General features: G+C 39.0%; 3 protein-coding genes across 20 annotated transcripts in view; all 3 read right to left on the reverse strand.

Annotated features, from left to right (window-relative positions):
- The window catches only part of LOC122410918 (nuclear receptor coactivator 2-like), a 68,835-nt gene extending 63,925 nt beyond the window's left edge, over nt 1-4,910 (reverse strand). For 7 of the 12 annotated variants that reach the window (XM_043419392.1, XM_043419394.1, XM_043419383.1 and 4 more), the window contains exons 1-2: nt 2,546-4,909; nt 401-923 (exon numbers count right to left, since the gene is read on the reverse strand). In XM_043419392.1, coding sequence (XP_043275327.1) covers nt 401-429 — 29 coding nt within the window. In that variant the 5' untranslated portion in view covers nt 430-923; nt 2,546-4,909. Of the gene's footprint in view, nt 1-400; nt 924-2,545 lie in introns of all 12 variants that reach the window. The other 5 variants (XM_043419393.1, XM_043419395.1, XM_043419389.1 and 2 more) reach the window with 2 other exon arrangements.
- A 990-nt stretch (nt 4,911-5,900) lies between these two features.
- On the reverse strand, nt 5,901-15,225 carry LOC122411584 (ankyrin repeat domain-containing protein 39-like). 7 transcript variants are annotated; one of them, XM_043420496.1, is made up of 5 exons: nt 15,059-15,225; nt 14,800-14,966; nt 14,124-14,223; nt 7,218-7,367; nt 5,901-7,085 (listed from the first exon to the last, which is right to left on the reverse strand). In XM_043420496.1, the coding sequence occupies exons 3-5, from the start codon at nt 14,203-14,205 to the stop codon at nt 6,634-6,636; spliced, it is 684 nt and encodes a 227-aa protein (XP_043276431.1). In that variant the 5' UTR covers nt 14,206-14,223; nt 14,800-14,966; nt 15,059-15,225; the 3' UTR covers nt 5,901-6,633. The 7 variants fall into 7 exon arrangements, with proteins under 7 accessions (XP_043276431.1, XP_043276433.1, XP_043276434.1 ...); XM_043420498.1 differs by having other exon boundaries at nt 14,800-14,979; XM_043420499.1 differs by lacking the exon at nt 14,124-14,223 and adding an exon at nt 12,765-12,991 and having other exon boundaries at nt 15,059-15,221.
- On the reverse strand, nt 9,806-12,656 carry LOC122411581 (uncharacterized). The gene is made up of 2 exons (XM_043420490.1): nt 10,968-12,656; nt 9,806-10,463 (listed from the first exon to the last, which is right to left on the reverse strand). Exons 1-2 carry the CDS (start codon nt 11,410-11,412, stop codon nt 10,114-10,116), a joined length of 795 nt encoding a protein of 264 aa, XP_043276425.1. The 5' UTR covers nt 11,413-12,656; the 3' UTR covers nt 9,806-10,113.
- Nucleotides 15,226-15,608: the final 383 nt, after the last annotated feature.

Raw genomic sequence — 15,608 nt, forward strand, 5'->3', positions numbered from 1 at the left:
TAGGTATACATTCCGGGCATAAGAAATCTGCTTTAATGCGTAATTACTCGATAACTAAACAGAAGAAAATTTTGAAAAAATTTGTGTTTTCGCACTTGATGTTGAAGAACATTATCACCAAATTTGATCAATTTCTAATTATTTCGACTTTTGTATGATTCACCCTTAACCGTAAAAGCTGTTCGCAATTCTTCAAACGTTCCAACGTAAAGCCCCGCTTTATCGACACCGAGTTTTTGACAGCTCGCTAATATTCTATTGGATCGTAATCCTGCCGGAGTTGCACATTTTTCGACCCTTTTTTTCATCCATATTGCGAAATCTACTTTGGAAAAATAATCGAGAGATAAACACAGTGCGAAAACAAATGGAAATAAGGCTGGTTGGAAGTAGTACGCACCCTGCATTTTCAGCGGCAGAAATGGACATGTGCCTCCTCTCATTGGGGGTGGGCGCGGCGCAAAACTGCCGATGGTGATCCGTCGTAGCGCTGTTTATTCTCGCACGCACTTTTCAAAATCCCCGCAATATATTAAAAAACTATATAAAAAGCACGCCGATTATTTCTCCTTTCGTCTTTTTGTCTTGTGCACGTTGCGAACGTCGGGCGCACCACTTTCGTGCAAATGCGAGGGGAAAAGAAAAAAGGAAAACACGCGAATATCGGTTCTTCACTCGTCTCGCTTGACGCTGTCGAATGGGAGATAATTTTTTCGGTAGAATAAAAAAAAAAGGTGAGAAAAAATAATAATGAACGACAAACAATGCGAATTCACTGAAACAGTCGCACAATCACCACTTTGTCACTTTATAATCCAAAAACAAAATTGCCCGTGCGCAGGACTTCGGGTTTTTTCCTCCCGCTCACAGGACGATCGTCCGCCGCCCGGAACTGCCTCGATTATCGAGTTTCTTCGCGGTTTCTGAAAAAATGAAGAAAAAAAAACAGGTTGAAAAAGCGACGACAGAGGCTGCTGGCTTTTCTTCGGTTTTTCGCCTTTCAATCGAATTTGTTTCGACCTTGAATCGAGCGTTTGGAGCATAGCAGCGGCGGGAGTGGGGGGGCGAGAAGGTTAGAGAAAATGTGTGCACGTGCAAAGGGATTGGACTCGTTCGCACAAATCGATCCTGAGAACTCTGCGACGTTTTTCTACCCTCCGAAAGTTCGTGTGAATTTTTATTATTTTTTTTCCGACGTTTTTAATCCGTGACGAGGACGTGACTCGAGGAAAAATCTTCCCGTTGACGATCCTGACTTTTTTTGCTCGCAAAATATTTTTGCTCGAACCTTCCCAAAACAAAGTGTCTACGATTTGTTTTTCGAAGGTCTCGAGTAATCGAATATTCGAAAACCGAACTCTTACGCGGACTCTCGGATCACGAGGTTGGAAAATTTCGTAACTCTTTCCTCCCTCGGAACGAGGATCGGAGGAAAAGCTCCGAAGTAATTGCGCACATAACATCGAAAATCGATGCTGCACGTGACAGCTCATCCAAGTCGCACACTTTCCCTCGCTCTCCATATCTTTCTCCTATTTCGCGTATGACGTTCGGCCACGTGACCTAGGAGACACTCCAGATTTAATGGGCAAGTCGCCCGCGGACCGTGACAACCCTAAATATTGATCGAACCACGTACAATAGAAAAGAGAGAGAGAGAGAGAGAGAGGCCGGAACGGATGGATAGATAAATGTCCTTGCAGAACCACGCGAGGGCAATGAAAACGTGCACCGCATTGATATTCGGGTAGGGCATGCATATTTTCGAGTGTGTAATCCGGATCAACGTGGTCGCGATGACGTAACACATATTGAGTGAAAATTCACGAAAATTTCGAAATTTTGAGCATCGATATGAAAGCGAAGAGAAAAATAGGAAGAACCGATAAAAACGGGGATGAGAGAGCCGCGCGGATTTCAACGATTCATTTTATTCGTCTCGGCAACGATGTCATTAATTTCAACATTTTTTTCGTCGTTGATAGAACGAGGATCATTTATGAGATTGAGTTATCGCGTTATTTTTATCGATTGAGTAGCGAAACAAGCATTCGAATTCGAAGTGATTAATAAAATGTGTTTCTTCACGATTTTTATGCGAGTCGGTGAAAACCGATTCGAGGACGACGAAGTTTTCGATTTCGGTCAAACCTCGGGCCGATTACGAGTGAAGAAGTCAAAAATTCCCGTTTGATAAGGCACGTTTTCGATTGTTCGGACTCGAAGGCCTCTGAAATTCCATAGAACCGTTGGGAACATAGGAAAAGAGAGCGAGAGCTGACGAGGGTAAACAAAGAGCTGCAACACCGGTAGGAAAGACTTGGCGTCAGGCTTGAAATTCCGAGAAGCGATACTTCCTTCGAGAATGACATGCGACACGGTAAAAAAAACTACTGGGACTATAAATTCGTCACTTGTTCGCGGGGAGGAGTGAAAGAAGCAGGACAGGATGAAACGTCACTGGGATGTGAGAAATTTTGATAGAGGCAAAATCACAAGCACTCGCGACACATCGTTAATGCAAATTGAAGAAGGAATTACTTACGGGAAATGAAAAAAAAACGCAGCGGAGAAACGTTTCGCGTTGTGGAAGATGGTTACTCTATCATCTGACGTCGAGACGTAGAGCGGCGATTGGTGGGGGGGGGGGGGGGGGGGGCAGGGTGGGGTAAAAGGGGAGAGGAGTTGAGGTTGCGGGTATTCGGTAAGGGAGCGGGGAGAGGGGAGGACGCACACAATCAATGTGACGTCGTTTCTCGTTGGGCGTTTGGGTATTGCCTCTCGTTCGCGCACTCACTCGTTCTGATCGGCACAGAAAGAAAACAAGAAAAACGCACGACTTTTTTCTCTCGAGAAAGCAGGATCTCGAAATTCGCGGTGTTTTTTTCCCCTCGTAAATTTACTAATAATCGAGGGGATTGTCAACGAGATTTAGATTTACCGGGCACACTGGCCCGTGTTCTCTCGCGTTTCGCGTACCAGATGCACTAAACAACATGGTTGGAAGGGAAAAAAATTTGAAAAAAAAAAAAAAACGAACAAAACCACCCACTTGAGGCTAGAACGCGAGAACACTTTTTTATTTCTCACAATATTGCTGAATTTTTCTTATCACTCGATCCCACGCAATCAAATTATTTATCAATTTGATTTTATATTTATTTTTGTGTATATACGACACGCACATGTATATACGTATATCGATATTTCACTACGCACAAATATCTGCGTATTTCACTACGCACGCTCGTGTATAACGAAAATTTGTCGTCCCCTCTTGTTCGCGACTGAGCAGTCACGAATATATTGTTTCACTCGAGAGAATATCCGAAAGACGCGAAAAGAGACTTGACGATGTTATCGCGTCGAGAGTGAATCGAGTACTAAGCACAGAGATATTCACGAGAGAGAGACAGACAGAGCGACGATTCGCTATCCGTTCGTTTTTTCGCAACCTCTGCCTTCTCTCCTTTTTGCCGGTTCGCGTAGGTTATGGCCACGGGCCCAGTCTTCCTCCCGTCGAAAAAACACCGCGGGGCGCCACGGCGATCGAACGCACTACAATTCTCTCCGGTGTTTTCCCCCCACTACTTTTTTCCTCGACACAACGAGGAGAGTTTCGCGATATACTATTCTCTCGTTGGGACACACCGTTGGTGGCTGCAAAGCACGTGTGTCTCACTGTTTTTTTTTTTTTTTTTTTTTTTTTATGCAACTCTTACGGAGTGCGAAAATTTCGGTTACGGAAGAAACCGTTTCTATTTTCAGTCAACGAAGAATGAATCACTTTTCCAGTACACTTATTCATTGGCAATCTCAGGAAATTCGACACTTTTTTGTCCCGACACAGGCGACGATATGCAAGTTACTCCCGTGCATAAGCGCGTGAGTGTGTACGTGTTTTTTTTCGAGATAAAAACGTGCGTGTCTCGCGCTGCACATGCGTACAGCAGTCGAGAGGTTTCATCAAGCGAACGAGTGTGAGAAAGAGAGAGCACGAGAAAGACTGTCCTTCGTTCGTAAACGTGTATAAACTTCGCTCTCACCGACACTGTTGCGCGCACACATGCACAGTTATTCGAAACCAGTAGTCTCTTCTCGTGATAACTTTGCTCGCTATACGTAGCCTCCAAAATCTTAATTATTATATTTCAGCCTCTCTATGCTTATCCTTCTATTTATTTTATGCCCGCACAAAATACAACACGAGATTCGATTTATTTTGCTTCAGGAATGAAAACGTGCTTTTCGTTATACGGAAATGGGGAGGTGAGGAGAAAAAAAATTGGATATTCACTATTTTACACGGTAACCTTGACGTTTTTAACAATGTTTCTTCATTTTTACTTCTCTTCCTTCCGCCCTCTCTTGATGGGCCAAGAAACACGATAGAAGAACTCGGTGTATACGTGTGTGCACTTGATTAGCTGTGTGACGTCACTACACGATTATACATTGCTTCGGGTATTGTCACACACGCGTACCAACTCCGTGGAACAGAGAAACACGTACACACGCGTACACAAACGCACACTACGACCTCGTCCCAAAACTCTCGTTCGTTTCTTCCTTCTGACCCCTTCCCTGTGTTAATACACACAAGTACGGGAGTGTGTACGTATGCGAACGCTCGCCGCTCAACGACGACACACGCAAAACTTCGCCGAGTTATTATCTGGAAAAAGTAACGTGTTTTCCCCCGTTCTCTATTTATTATATATGATCTTAACCCTCGCCGCACCGTTTTTCTCGATCAACGAGAACACGAGTCGTTGTTTTATTGTTTTCTCAACAATATTCGTATTGGAGAACCGATTGATATTTAATCGGAGTATTATCTGACGACGAAAGAAACACGGGTGCGCGCGAGGAGAAATATACACACACTCGCGTTATAACGTGAAACAACTGATTCAACGGGAGAAGAACGCAACACGAAAAAGCGAGGCACGGCAAAGGCAAAAGCCCCGGAAGGGGGCGACACCGGTTTGTCCCGCGAGCGCCACCGTTTGTACGCACACGGCGAATGCGAGGCGCGGGGACGCGAGCGGCAACGCGACGTCAAGCCGTTCCATCTTCCGTACAGCGCTCTCTTCGAATATACCCCCGTTTGTTGCAGAATAAAAAGAAAGAAAAAACAACAAAAAATAGTGTACAAACTGTAACCGATTATTCACGAAGTTCACGAAGAACGAACGAGCTTTACCGACTTTAAACGAGAACCGTGGCGCCGCTAAACGCGAATACACGATTCAATATCAAGTGCACGAGTACACGACCTGCCTGTCTCTCTCTCTCTCTCTCTCTCTCTTCCTCTACCTCTGATTCTTCATTTTATTCGGCATTTTTATCTTTAAATAAAAGCGAATAAAATACATTTTTCCTCCATTTCAAACTTTGAGGAAACTTTTCGTACGTAGGTTGATACAACACGGCGCGTATTGACTTTTATACACGAATCGCGTATTATCGCTCCGCAAGATTCCTTGTCTATCCCCGTCCTTTTTTACTTATTTTTTTTATTAAATACGATACACAATATCAATTAATACGTCGATTTTCTCTCCCTCTCTCTTTCCAAAGCTCGATACCCACATACCCACGCACTTATGTATCTCTTCCATTTAATAGCGATACATACGTGTGCATTCGAAGACAGGGATATAAACTAACAACACTCTGACAACCGCGAGGTATTTCATTACACAATATGGTTGCGCGCACGTGGACGCCTATATTCATGTCCCTGAAAAACGAAATGTATCTTTGTACACACATTTTTTTCGACTTACCTTCATTAAATATGTTTTTATTTGATTTTTTTACTTTTCGAAAACCTTTCGATCGTAGATGGCGTTGCTGACTCGACGATTGACCCAATTAAGAGATATTTATATATATACATGTGATAACTGATTTCGTATATTTCATACAACCGCCATCTTTTTTATTGCGTACACGAGTAGAAAAAAATGGGAAAAATCGATAATGCTCCACATTTTTATGTCCCTCAAATTTGAAATATATTGATACTTCTTGGGCAAAGATAAATTCGACTGTTACGCCACACAACGACAAAAAACCTATTTAGCATCTCGAAATTAATGTAAATTTGATTATCCTTCGATCTATGAGACATTCGAATGACACCATTTTTCTGTGATGTTAAACAAAGCTTGAGCAGATAAATTGGAATCTTAAATCGATGGTTACTCAAAGTTTGACCTAAATTGCTCAAAATAATCGATTCTTCCGGCCCCTTTCAAGCCTCTTATCGCTTTGAAGGTTATTACTAAGAGATAACCTAATTTTATACGAATGATAATTAAAGACGATGATACACTTTTTGTGCTACATTCAAAATTCGAATATTATATTTTCTTGTCGTTTCTTATGCTCTCATTGAATTTTAAGCTCTCGAACATTTTGTATCTCCAAGCAACTTTTCCGGGTCACGTGAGATCTGACAGTATCTTTCGTATTTCGATTTGAATCCATTGAAATTTGGCAAGAATTTTTTTTTCACTAAATCCAACACTTTTGGGCTCATATAGAAAATCTTTAAGGGCGTAGAAAAATATATTTTATCAGAACAATGTGAAATAATTCGAATTTTTACACCGTTGACGATTCTCACGTTTTCTCAAATGTCTGGAACAACTCAATTATTTCAACGGTCCCTTGCTCCAGTGCTAGTTGCCGAGGGTTGCGAGATTTATTATCGGAAATATCGAGATCGCTAAGGGGAATCAAGAGGCGACAAACGGTGAGTGAACTGGCCAAAATGGCGCGATGCAACGGCGTGTAACCATCGGAATCTTGCAAATGAGGATTGGCACCACATTTCAAAAGATATTGAACGACGTCGTCCAAGCCACGCATCGCCGATCGATGGAGCGACGTTGCGATCCCGGAACGCGTTGCAGCGTTCACGTCAGCCCCGTATTGCACCAATTTCTTGCATATTTCCAAATTTCCAGCGCGTGACGCGTAATGTAGAGCCGTGTAGCCAGCGCCGTCTTGGGCATTCGCGGAAATACCTTTTGCCAAAAGTTTCTCGACTCTCTCACAATCGTTGTTCTGTGCTGCGAAACGAAATCAATGCTGTCAATCGTGTATCGATGTCGCCCTGTGTCACCCTCAACTGTCACTTCGTCGCGTGTCTCGTTAAGGCCAGATAAAGCAAGTAAAATGGATATTGCGTCATCCCCACTCACCGGCGTACCAAATCCCTCGTTCGAAATCCATCTCCGACAAAGTTTGACGCACCGGGACGCTTTCGCTCGTATTTCTCTCGCAGCAGGAGCCGCTTCCGGTTCCGCTACAATCCATTCTCGAGTGCTCCATTACTCGCGATCTGAAACCGACTATTAATTTTTCGTCTCTATTTAAATCATTATTTGTAACTTATTTTATTTACAAATTAATAATCATCGGACAATCGGATATTTTGACAGCTCGAAACGCCGAGCGACACCGAATTATCTTTCTCCACAAAGTCAACACTTTTTATTATATTAGCATCCATGCAAAATACACTTGTACACCAAATCGATAATTTTTTCATGCACAAAACATTCGAGGATCGGGCAACAGACACTCCCCTTTCAACATCAAAGTTCCTCGTAACACAACCACTGGAAGTGTGACCAAAAATCGTGATTTCCTTCTCTTTTTATACCTCGTAAATAAACCTTTTCTTTTTTTGACTTTGGGACAATTTCGCATGCTCCCACGCACTTTATAGACATTGCGATCAAAATAATACATCACATTTATAACACAATTACACGCGTTTATTATGCACCAAAAAACCAGTCGTACAATCGCCTCAGCATCGGGTGCATTTACAATGTTTTATTATTTCTTATCCTTCGTATCTTTTATTGTATTTTTTTTCAAGTGGGCCAACACTGTGCAAAAATATATTTCGATTATCCATTAATTCCTGCTCAGAAAAATACATGTCATCGTCGCTATTGTTTCACGATGTTTTTATACGCTTCCTGGGATTGTTGCACCGTGAAGTAAACGCGCTAAAGATACTGTCGATTTTTTTAGCATTTACATAAACTCAGCAGTCTCCGGACTATCATTTTTTCGCTCGTTTTGCTCTTCTCGTACAAAAATCGATTTCTGGACAAAATATGACCACGGAGGAAAATTTGTTCTACTTGGTATTCGCATATTTATTTGATTTTGTATTTATGTTTATATAGAATAAAATTTATGGTACTGGAACGTCGCATTCGGTGGCTGGAAGTCGTAACGTGCGTTTACTCGAAGCCGCGATCTTAGGATTTTACACCGACTCGAGTCGTTGAGTTATCGGCAATAAAATTGACAATAAAATCATGAGAATTAAGAGCTTTTGCTATCGGCCAATAAGTACTAGGAAAAACTTGGTAACTAAACATTTTTTTCACGATTATTTGTGACCTTGGGATTCGAGAATAATATATGTTCGTTGCTATTCTACTAACAATCTATTATTAGAATGATGGAATGACCTAGAACGTGGAAAAATATGGAAATGGAGCGAGTTGTTGGTCCGCGTAATTTTGTTTTTTTTCGTTGGGATCTCAAAAGTGACGTCATTCTTAACGCAATTCTCTATTATGAGAAATAAGATAAATGCGCCGATGGAAACAAAATATGAGACTACTGGATCGGAAATTCGATTGGAATGAAACAGTTTCGTGCGCGAATCAATCAACGGTTGCTTCAAATACTTTTGATTTTTCATGATCATGAAAGTTCAGAAAAATGTCGAGCTATCGTTTTTAGTGATATTTTTAGTGATAAAAAAATTCAGTGCTCGTCGATAATTGACGGTGCTACGATATTATTTGATGAAACATGTAAACGATAACGCCCCAAGACATTTTTTCTATGCATTCGGCTCAAAAATGCTTATGGAGGCGTCGAATATCATTTCGTTCGCTGTTAGATCTCTCGCTGCAGCGTCCACAGGATTTCGGCTTCACCCGTGCTGCTCACAATCCTGTATCCAAGCTCGGCCAGAGCGTTTATTATGGCTATCGGTGGTCCTGAAAATCAAACATGCGTTTTGTATTTTATTTGTTTCACTCAGATTCTGGGGAAAATTTGAAAAATGTGATATTGACGGACAGGAAGCTTTCTATCAATTCAGTGGAAGCGAGTGGACAAAATTATCAGTTTTTTGAAATGTTTTTAGTAAATTATTAGTCTTCAATTTCTACTTTCAATATCTCGAATATTGAGCTGTGAATTATTTCGCAATTTTGCGGGTAACTGGACTGAACATCTCGAAGATGTTTTTGTCGAATTTTTAATATTTTCGTGGGGGATTTGAACGAAAATTTGGTTTTTTGGTCGGCCATGAAATAAAAAAGTATGTAAGGAACCTTTAATTAAAACGCCATTGATGACATTCGTTCCAGAGTTTGGAAATCGCTTTGACAGTGCCAAGACCTCATCGCTGGCCAATCCGAAGACCGAACAGTCGGAGGCGAAGGGTGAACCTTTCACAGCAACGTAATAAAAGTTTTCGGTTCCAATAGAGTTCAATCTTTCCGTCATCTTTTCAGTGGATCTTCGAGACAGCGATAATTTCAAAGTCGAAAGATCCCCAGTCTCCAACAACGTTGAACTTCAGATCTAACATGAAAAGCCAATCGTAATACATATACAAATAAATGGAAGTAAGAATCGTAGAATTATTTTGAAAAATTTCGAACGTACTTTTGCTTTGGTTGAAAAGCTCGTGATGATATTATTATTTTTTCAATATGCAAACAGTAGAATAAGAAATCAACGAAAATTTGAAGAGAAAAAAAAACACTCCGATGGTATATTTGTTTGCAAAGTTATACAAATTCTACAATTTTTCAATGTATCGAAATCGTTAACGGGAAATAATTTATTCTTTGTTCTATTTTACATCTATTTTTATTTGTTTACAGTGCCACCAAAACGATACATGATGCCATAATACAATGAAATAATAAATTTTTAATACAATGATGAGCCAGTAAAATTTCAATTGCGCAGTGATTTTTCCTTGTACAAGGCGCTAAAAATTGTTCATAAAAAAAATTATCGAGGAGCCATTCAACTAATCGGAGCTTCTTAACCATCCGCCATTTCACGCTCGAGGATTTGTTTCTCGCGTTCTTCTCGGAGTTCCATCATCCGACCTTCATGACTGATTTTTAATTCACTTTGCATCTTGTCTCTTTCGTATTCCCATTGCAATCTCTCGAGCTCTAAATTTTTTTTCCGCAATTCAAGTTCGGCTACTCTGCGCCAAATTCTTCGTTCCAGTAACTGTTCCTGCAGAATTTTGCTCTGGAGAGGCGAATGCCCTGTTGCCCTTGCTGAAAAACCTGGCCACTGCGATATTCTTCTAGTCAAGGTCGTCTTTCGGGGGTGGGAAACGCTCGGACGCTCTTGCGGAGCACTCGGACGTTCTTGAGATTCTGTTGATCGAAAATCACATAGGTGTTTCTACTCGCTCAGTATTTTCATTTAACTCCACTGAAATTACTTCCAACTCTAAGTATCTTCCCCCCAAATGGGAAATCACGCGCGTTTTTGTTAAAAAATATTATTTTGTAGTGGAATTCATGAAAATGTGGGGTATTTTCTTTTCTTCTATTTCTTTCAACAGGAACTACAAGTTTAGTTATTTTTTTATAGTTCTTCACTGTTTTTTCTTCAAGTTCTAGATAGTTAAAAAAATATGGAATTTCAAATTCAACCACAAAATGGTTTACTAATTTTTATATACAGCAATTCAATGCCAATTGAGTATAGGACGAATTTTGTCAATTTAGTATGATCTTGATGATATTTAAAAATGAAGGAATAGCGATAATAAATTCTTTGCTTAACTGAATTTGTTCAAAGATAACTAAATTAACTCAATTAGTTTAAGAACCAATTGATTTGGATAACAAGTTCATCTACAGAAATAAACGTACCTGAAATACTGGGGGACGGAGATTTGCTACTTTTTATACTGACAGGTTCCCATTCAACATTATTGGAGGAAGTTTCATTCTCAGTGACATTTTGAACAGGTATTTCAGTTTCCAAGGCCATGTCCATGTCTTCAGTTATTTCAAAATTGACAGTTCCAGTCTCGTAAGATTCGTCCCATTCATTGTTGACCATATCATTGGATATGGCTTTTTGATCGATCCACGACGTAGATCGTCTGACTCTGGTATTGCCAGAAACTTTTCTGTGCTTGGAAAAAGTTTCCTTCACGGATTCTGGACATTTTTCGCATCTTACTAAATGTTTTTCCATTCTTGTCGCATTTTGTATATAAGACTGATTACAGTATTTGCAAAACGCGATGGTCTGTGTGCCATCGACTTTTTTATTGTAGTACGTCCAAACGGGTCCTGGTTTTTTCGTCATGATTGAATTTTTGTTGAACACTACACTCTGCCTTCCTTCTTATCTCACTGATTTTTAATGAAATAAACTGTTACACTTTATTGTATTGTTTCTTTCTGGTTTCATTTATTTTTGTCAATAATTGTTGTTGATCACTCTTATGTACGTTGGGGAAAACGTAAAAGTTGCTTTCTCTCGAACATTAACAACAATTATTCGTGATAGGTAACACATAACCTCAACATATTAGAGTAAAATTATTACAGCGTTCCTCTGTCGGATTGTTCGATCGTAGCAGATAAAACACTGAAGATTATGACAATTAGCGAATCCGAATTGGAATAGTTGTTGCTTTTGAAAGAATCAACATTCTTTTCGAAGAGAACACAAAACTTTGTTTCTTTTCGATAATGTAACTGCTATTGTGTACTAGTACAACCAGATTTACACTCCACTGATGGCAGTGAGGTATGAAAGTGTGTAGATATAATGATACACAAAATATAGCAGAAAGGAACGGAAAATGGCGCGCGCAACCAACGGACCAATGCCAGCGCTACGTTTCCTCCTAGCGACACAAGTTTCGAGCCTCACTCGAGTTCAGGAATTGCTGAAATCTTTCTGAAATATTTCCTTGCCTTGCAACGCAGAAAAGTTGCAGCAATTGATAGCAACGGTTGATGTGCAATTTGTAAATGTTTACCTTTGAAGTATTGCAACGCAATGTTTCGAAATATGCAGAACAATATTCTCACAACACTCCACACATATTTTTCCGTGTAATGCACTGATTAAGCACTGGCTAATGAATATTTGTATCCTAAAACTACTATGTTCCTATAAAATTTCGTTTAACAAGTTGTCTCTTATCCCATTACAAAGATTATTTAGCGTCTATTTTATCAACACTTGAAAATCAAGTTTTTTATTTAGACTGTAAACCAAGCAAATGGGCAAGCTTGAAAAATCAATTTTCAGATACAAAAATTATGTTGCAGCAAATTGAGAATAGGATGAATTGGTTAAAAACAATTCAGACATTTTTTCACCAAGAAATAAATATCAATAATCACACAAAAAATGAGTGTTAATGAGTGTTAATATGAAAAACAAACTTATTACCCAAGTATCTTGGTTCTTACTCTGCAAATATATTTGAACTTCTTTGCGTTTTTGTGATTATTGAAAAACTTCTTAACTCTCGGTTGACATTTGTCTTGATTTTTTATATATTCAGGTGTTAAGTTCTGGTACAAGTGGTACAAGGGTCCAACCATTCACAAAGAATTTCTAAGATTTTTTCTCTTCTGATGATACGAGAATAATACGTTGCTGGGGTAAGAGCTAATAAAATGACGATAAAAACAACGAACCTTTTTTGTATCAGGCACAGGATCGGGTTCAGGCTCAGAAAAATCTTTTCGCATAGTCCACATATACTCGTTGTAATCTTGCTTGACGCTTACACTCGAAGATGCTACAACTCTATATCCAAGTACCTCCAGAGCTGTCAATATGACACAAGGGTGCTGCAGATAAACCGTGGAATTATCGCAATACCCTCCACTTGCGAAACGACTCAACTGTTCAAAATCCGATGCTAAAAAACAAGAATTTTTTCTAATTTTTTATTTTCAATATAACACAGGCTCGATAGCTTCAATATTTTGCCTAATTTCAGAAAACTTTTGAAGAAATACTTGATCAGTCTCAGTTTCAAGCGCATGCAATGAAAGTAATGGTCGGAAATTTAGCATTTTCAGGGTTTGCATTTTCAAAAGCAACCCATTTCTTTATTCACCTGTTCTGTTATATAATTCCATATTTTCTTGAGAGAATGATCAATCAACAAGACAACATAACCAATTGGAAAAATCGGAAAAGTTCAACAAAAAAATAAGCACTTTGGATCTATTGCAAGGCTAGAGATGTTGAACCTCTTAGGAGAGTATGAAATTTCACTGAGAATACGTACAATGAAACATCCAAAGGAGATCGATAAGACAGAGAAGATGAAAAATATGACGCAAAGTTTACAACACGAGAGTAAGATGTCAACAAGCATAAACTGTAAAGATGAAATGACAATGTTTTATGTTTCGCTACTAAAATGTGTATAAAAAGTTACAATCAAAATGCTTACGATAATCACGAAATTTTGATAATTCTCTTTTTGTTAAACACCAAAATCCATGCATCAATTCATAGTGTGGACAATCACGTCGATTACAAGTTGAAAGAAATTCCTTTTCGATACCAAAGTAACTCATACAAAATATTGTTGTAACACACAATACAATTATAAACTTTCAATGAAGAATATTCATTAATATTACACAAATTAGTAGGACTATTATGGTAGTTGTCTTACAAACAAATTTTGCTGTAATTCATTAGAAAATCAGAGGCCATAATTGGGGTACTACAGAGTGGTTACTTAAGAAATGTTTGTAAGATCTCTGCAAGGTGTCTAAAAGTTTTTGAAAATAATTCTCACTCGCAGTAAAACTTATAACGGGAAAAAAATTTACATTTATAGAAAAAGTAAAACTATAGCAGGAAATGGTAGAATAATTTTGCAAGTAAAGAATTCTGCAAATGAAAAAGTAAAACATTTGACCGAATCTATACTTCTCGACACAGACCAAGGCAAGACAACTACAATAATGTACAGGGCGAAGAGAAAAAAGAATGATAGACGAGGGGGCAAAAGAAAACGAGGGATATGATACCTTTTAAACCAGAAACAAGAACTCTCCAGGGACAGTTTTGACTGTAGGAGGTGAGGTTACCACGTACCAGAATGTATGGCATCTGTGATTCGTGTTAAAACTGCAATATACAGGTATACAAGAAATGTATCGAATGGTATGTCGATAAGATGAAACAATGAAAATTTTGTTTTTCCGCTTTCCTTCACATTCGGCAATTGAGAGGCTTCATCATAAGCGTATAAATAGAACTAAATTGAGCTTCCATGCTTCGCACACGAGATTTCACGATGCGCAATGTCCCAAACTACACCCGACAAAGTCAAATTCTCTTTTTCTATTCTCCAATTATTACTATATCGTTAATAAAATTATTAAAATAAACACAACCCGCGAAAATTCACACTTGCATGAACAGAAAGAGGAAGAGAGGTAATAATCATCACTGCGACAGCGAACGTTTGACAGTTCGGATGTAAAAGTTCATCAACAACGAGAATATCAAGCCTTTCGTAATATATCGTAACTCGGGATACTCGGAATTACGGCACAACCCGAAATTTCATCAAAAAAATGAAACAAACTCTTTGAAAAAAAAAAAAGAAAACTACGAATATTCAAATAATCAATCAACTCGGGAATTACGACGATGTCTACGTTCCTTATTAATTTACTATTTATATTATATTTTATTTACCATTTACAATGTAAAAACAACTTTTTTACAGGAACAGTGACGGTTCAGTGTACTTCCGATATTCCGATCAGTTGCAATACACCTTACTCTTCTTTTTTATCGTCACTACTGCCATTACATATTGTATTACTTGGGCTGGCGTGTTTATTTAGATATCGTGGCGCTATCTGTAACATTTTTCTACTATCCAATAATATGGTAATTTTTGGAACTCAGTTGGTAACAGAGATTATAAGAATTGCGAAATTTTTATAATTACCAGTTATTTTTGAGTTTCTTTTTATTATCGTGGTTTTTCTGGTCGCATTTCAATGTTGAAGTGAACAGTATCTAAAAATACAAATGCTGCGAGTTTTTAATATCTTCAGCTTTAACAGCCAAAGTACCGTCAGTCCCAATGACCTTCTCAGGCTAGAATTTCTATAATTTATCATCTACGAATACACTTTCCTGCGTCATAAAGGGACTTAGAATGTGGCAGAGTGGGGACACTACGTTATTACGAAAAAATTGAACCACGTGGGGTGGAGTTGTTTGTTGAGGATCCGCCATTTTGTGTTAGTGACGAAAAAGATTCATTCGCGCTGCATCGTTGCTATGACGTCGAGGAGCATCAAGTAATTATCATACACAGCTCGTTCACGTAATTGTCTAATTCCTCGTGTCACTTCTGAGGCTTCACTGTCCATGCGGCTTGTAGCTCCGAACGGTGAAAACTGTCGTCGAACAAAATACTGTCTCGAACCAATAATTTGAAAAAATTCAGGGGTTCCCGCTTCCCCAAATTCCCACTCAAATTTGAATGGTTG

This window comes from Venturia canescens, chromosome 5, assembly GCF_019457755.1.
Source record: "Venturia canescens isolate UGA chromosome 5, ASM1945775v1, whole genome shotgun sequence".
NCBI lineage: Eukaryota > Metazoa > Arthropoda > Insecta > Hymenoptera > Ichneumonidae > Venturia > Venturia canescens.

Coding starts and splice junctions, on each gene's coding strand:
- LOC122411581 (XM_043420490.1), bottom strand. CDS start 11,412: ATGACGAAAAAACCAGGACCCGTTTGGACGTACTACAATAAAAAAGTC. Junction 10,464..10,967: donor TCCGTCCCCCAGTATTTCAG/GTACGTTTATTT, acceptor TTCGATCAACAG/AATCTCAAGAACGTCCGAGT.
- LOC122411584 (XM_043420496.1), bottom strand. CDS start 14,205: ATGCCATACATTCTGGTACGTGGTAACCTCACCTCCTACAGTCAAAAC. Junction 7,368..14,123: donor TCTTGTTTCTGGTTTAAAAG/GTATCATATCCC, acceptor AAAAATTAATAG/TCGGTTTCAGATCGCGAGTA. Junction 7,086..7,217: donor ACGAGGGATTTGGTACGCCG/GTGAGTGGGGAT, acceptor TTCGTTTCGCAG/CACAGAACAACGATTGTGAG.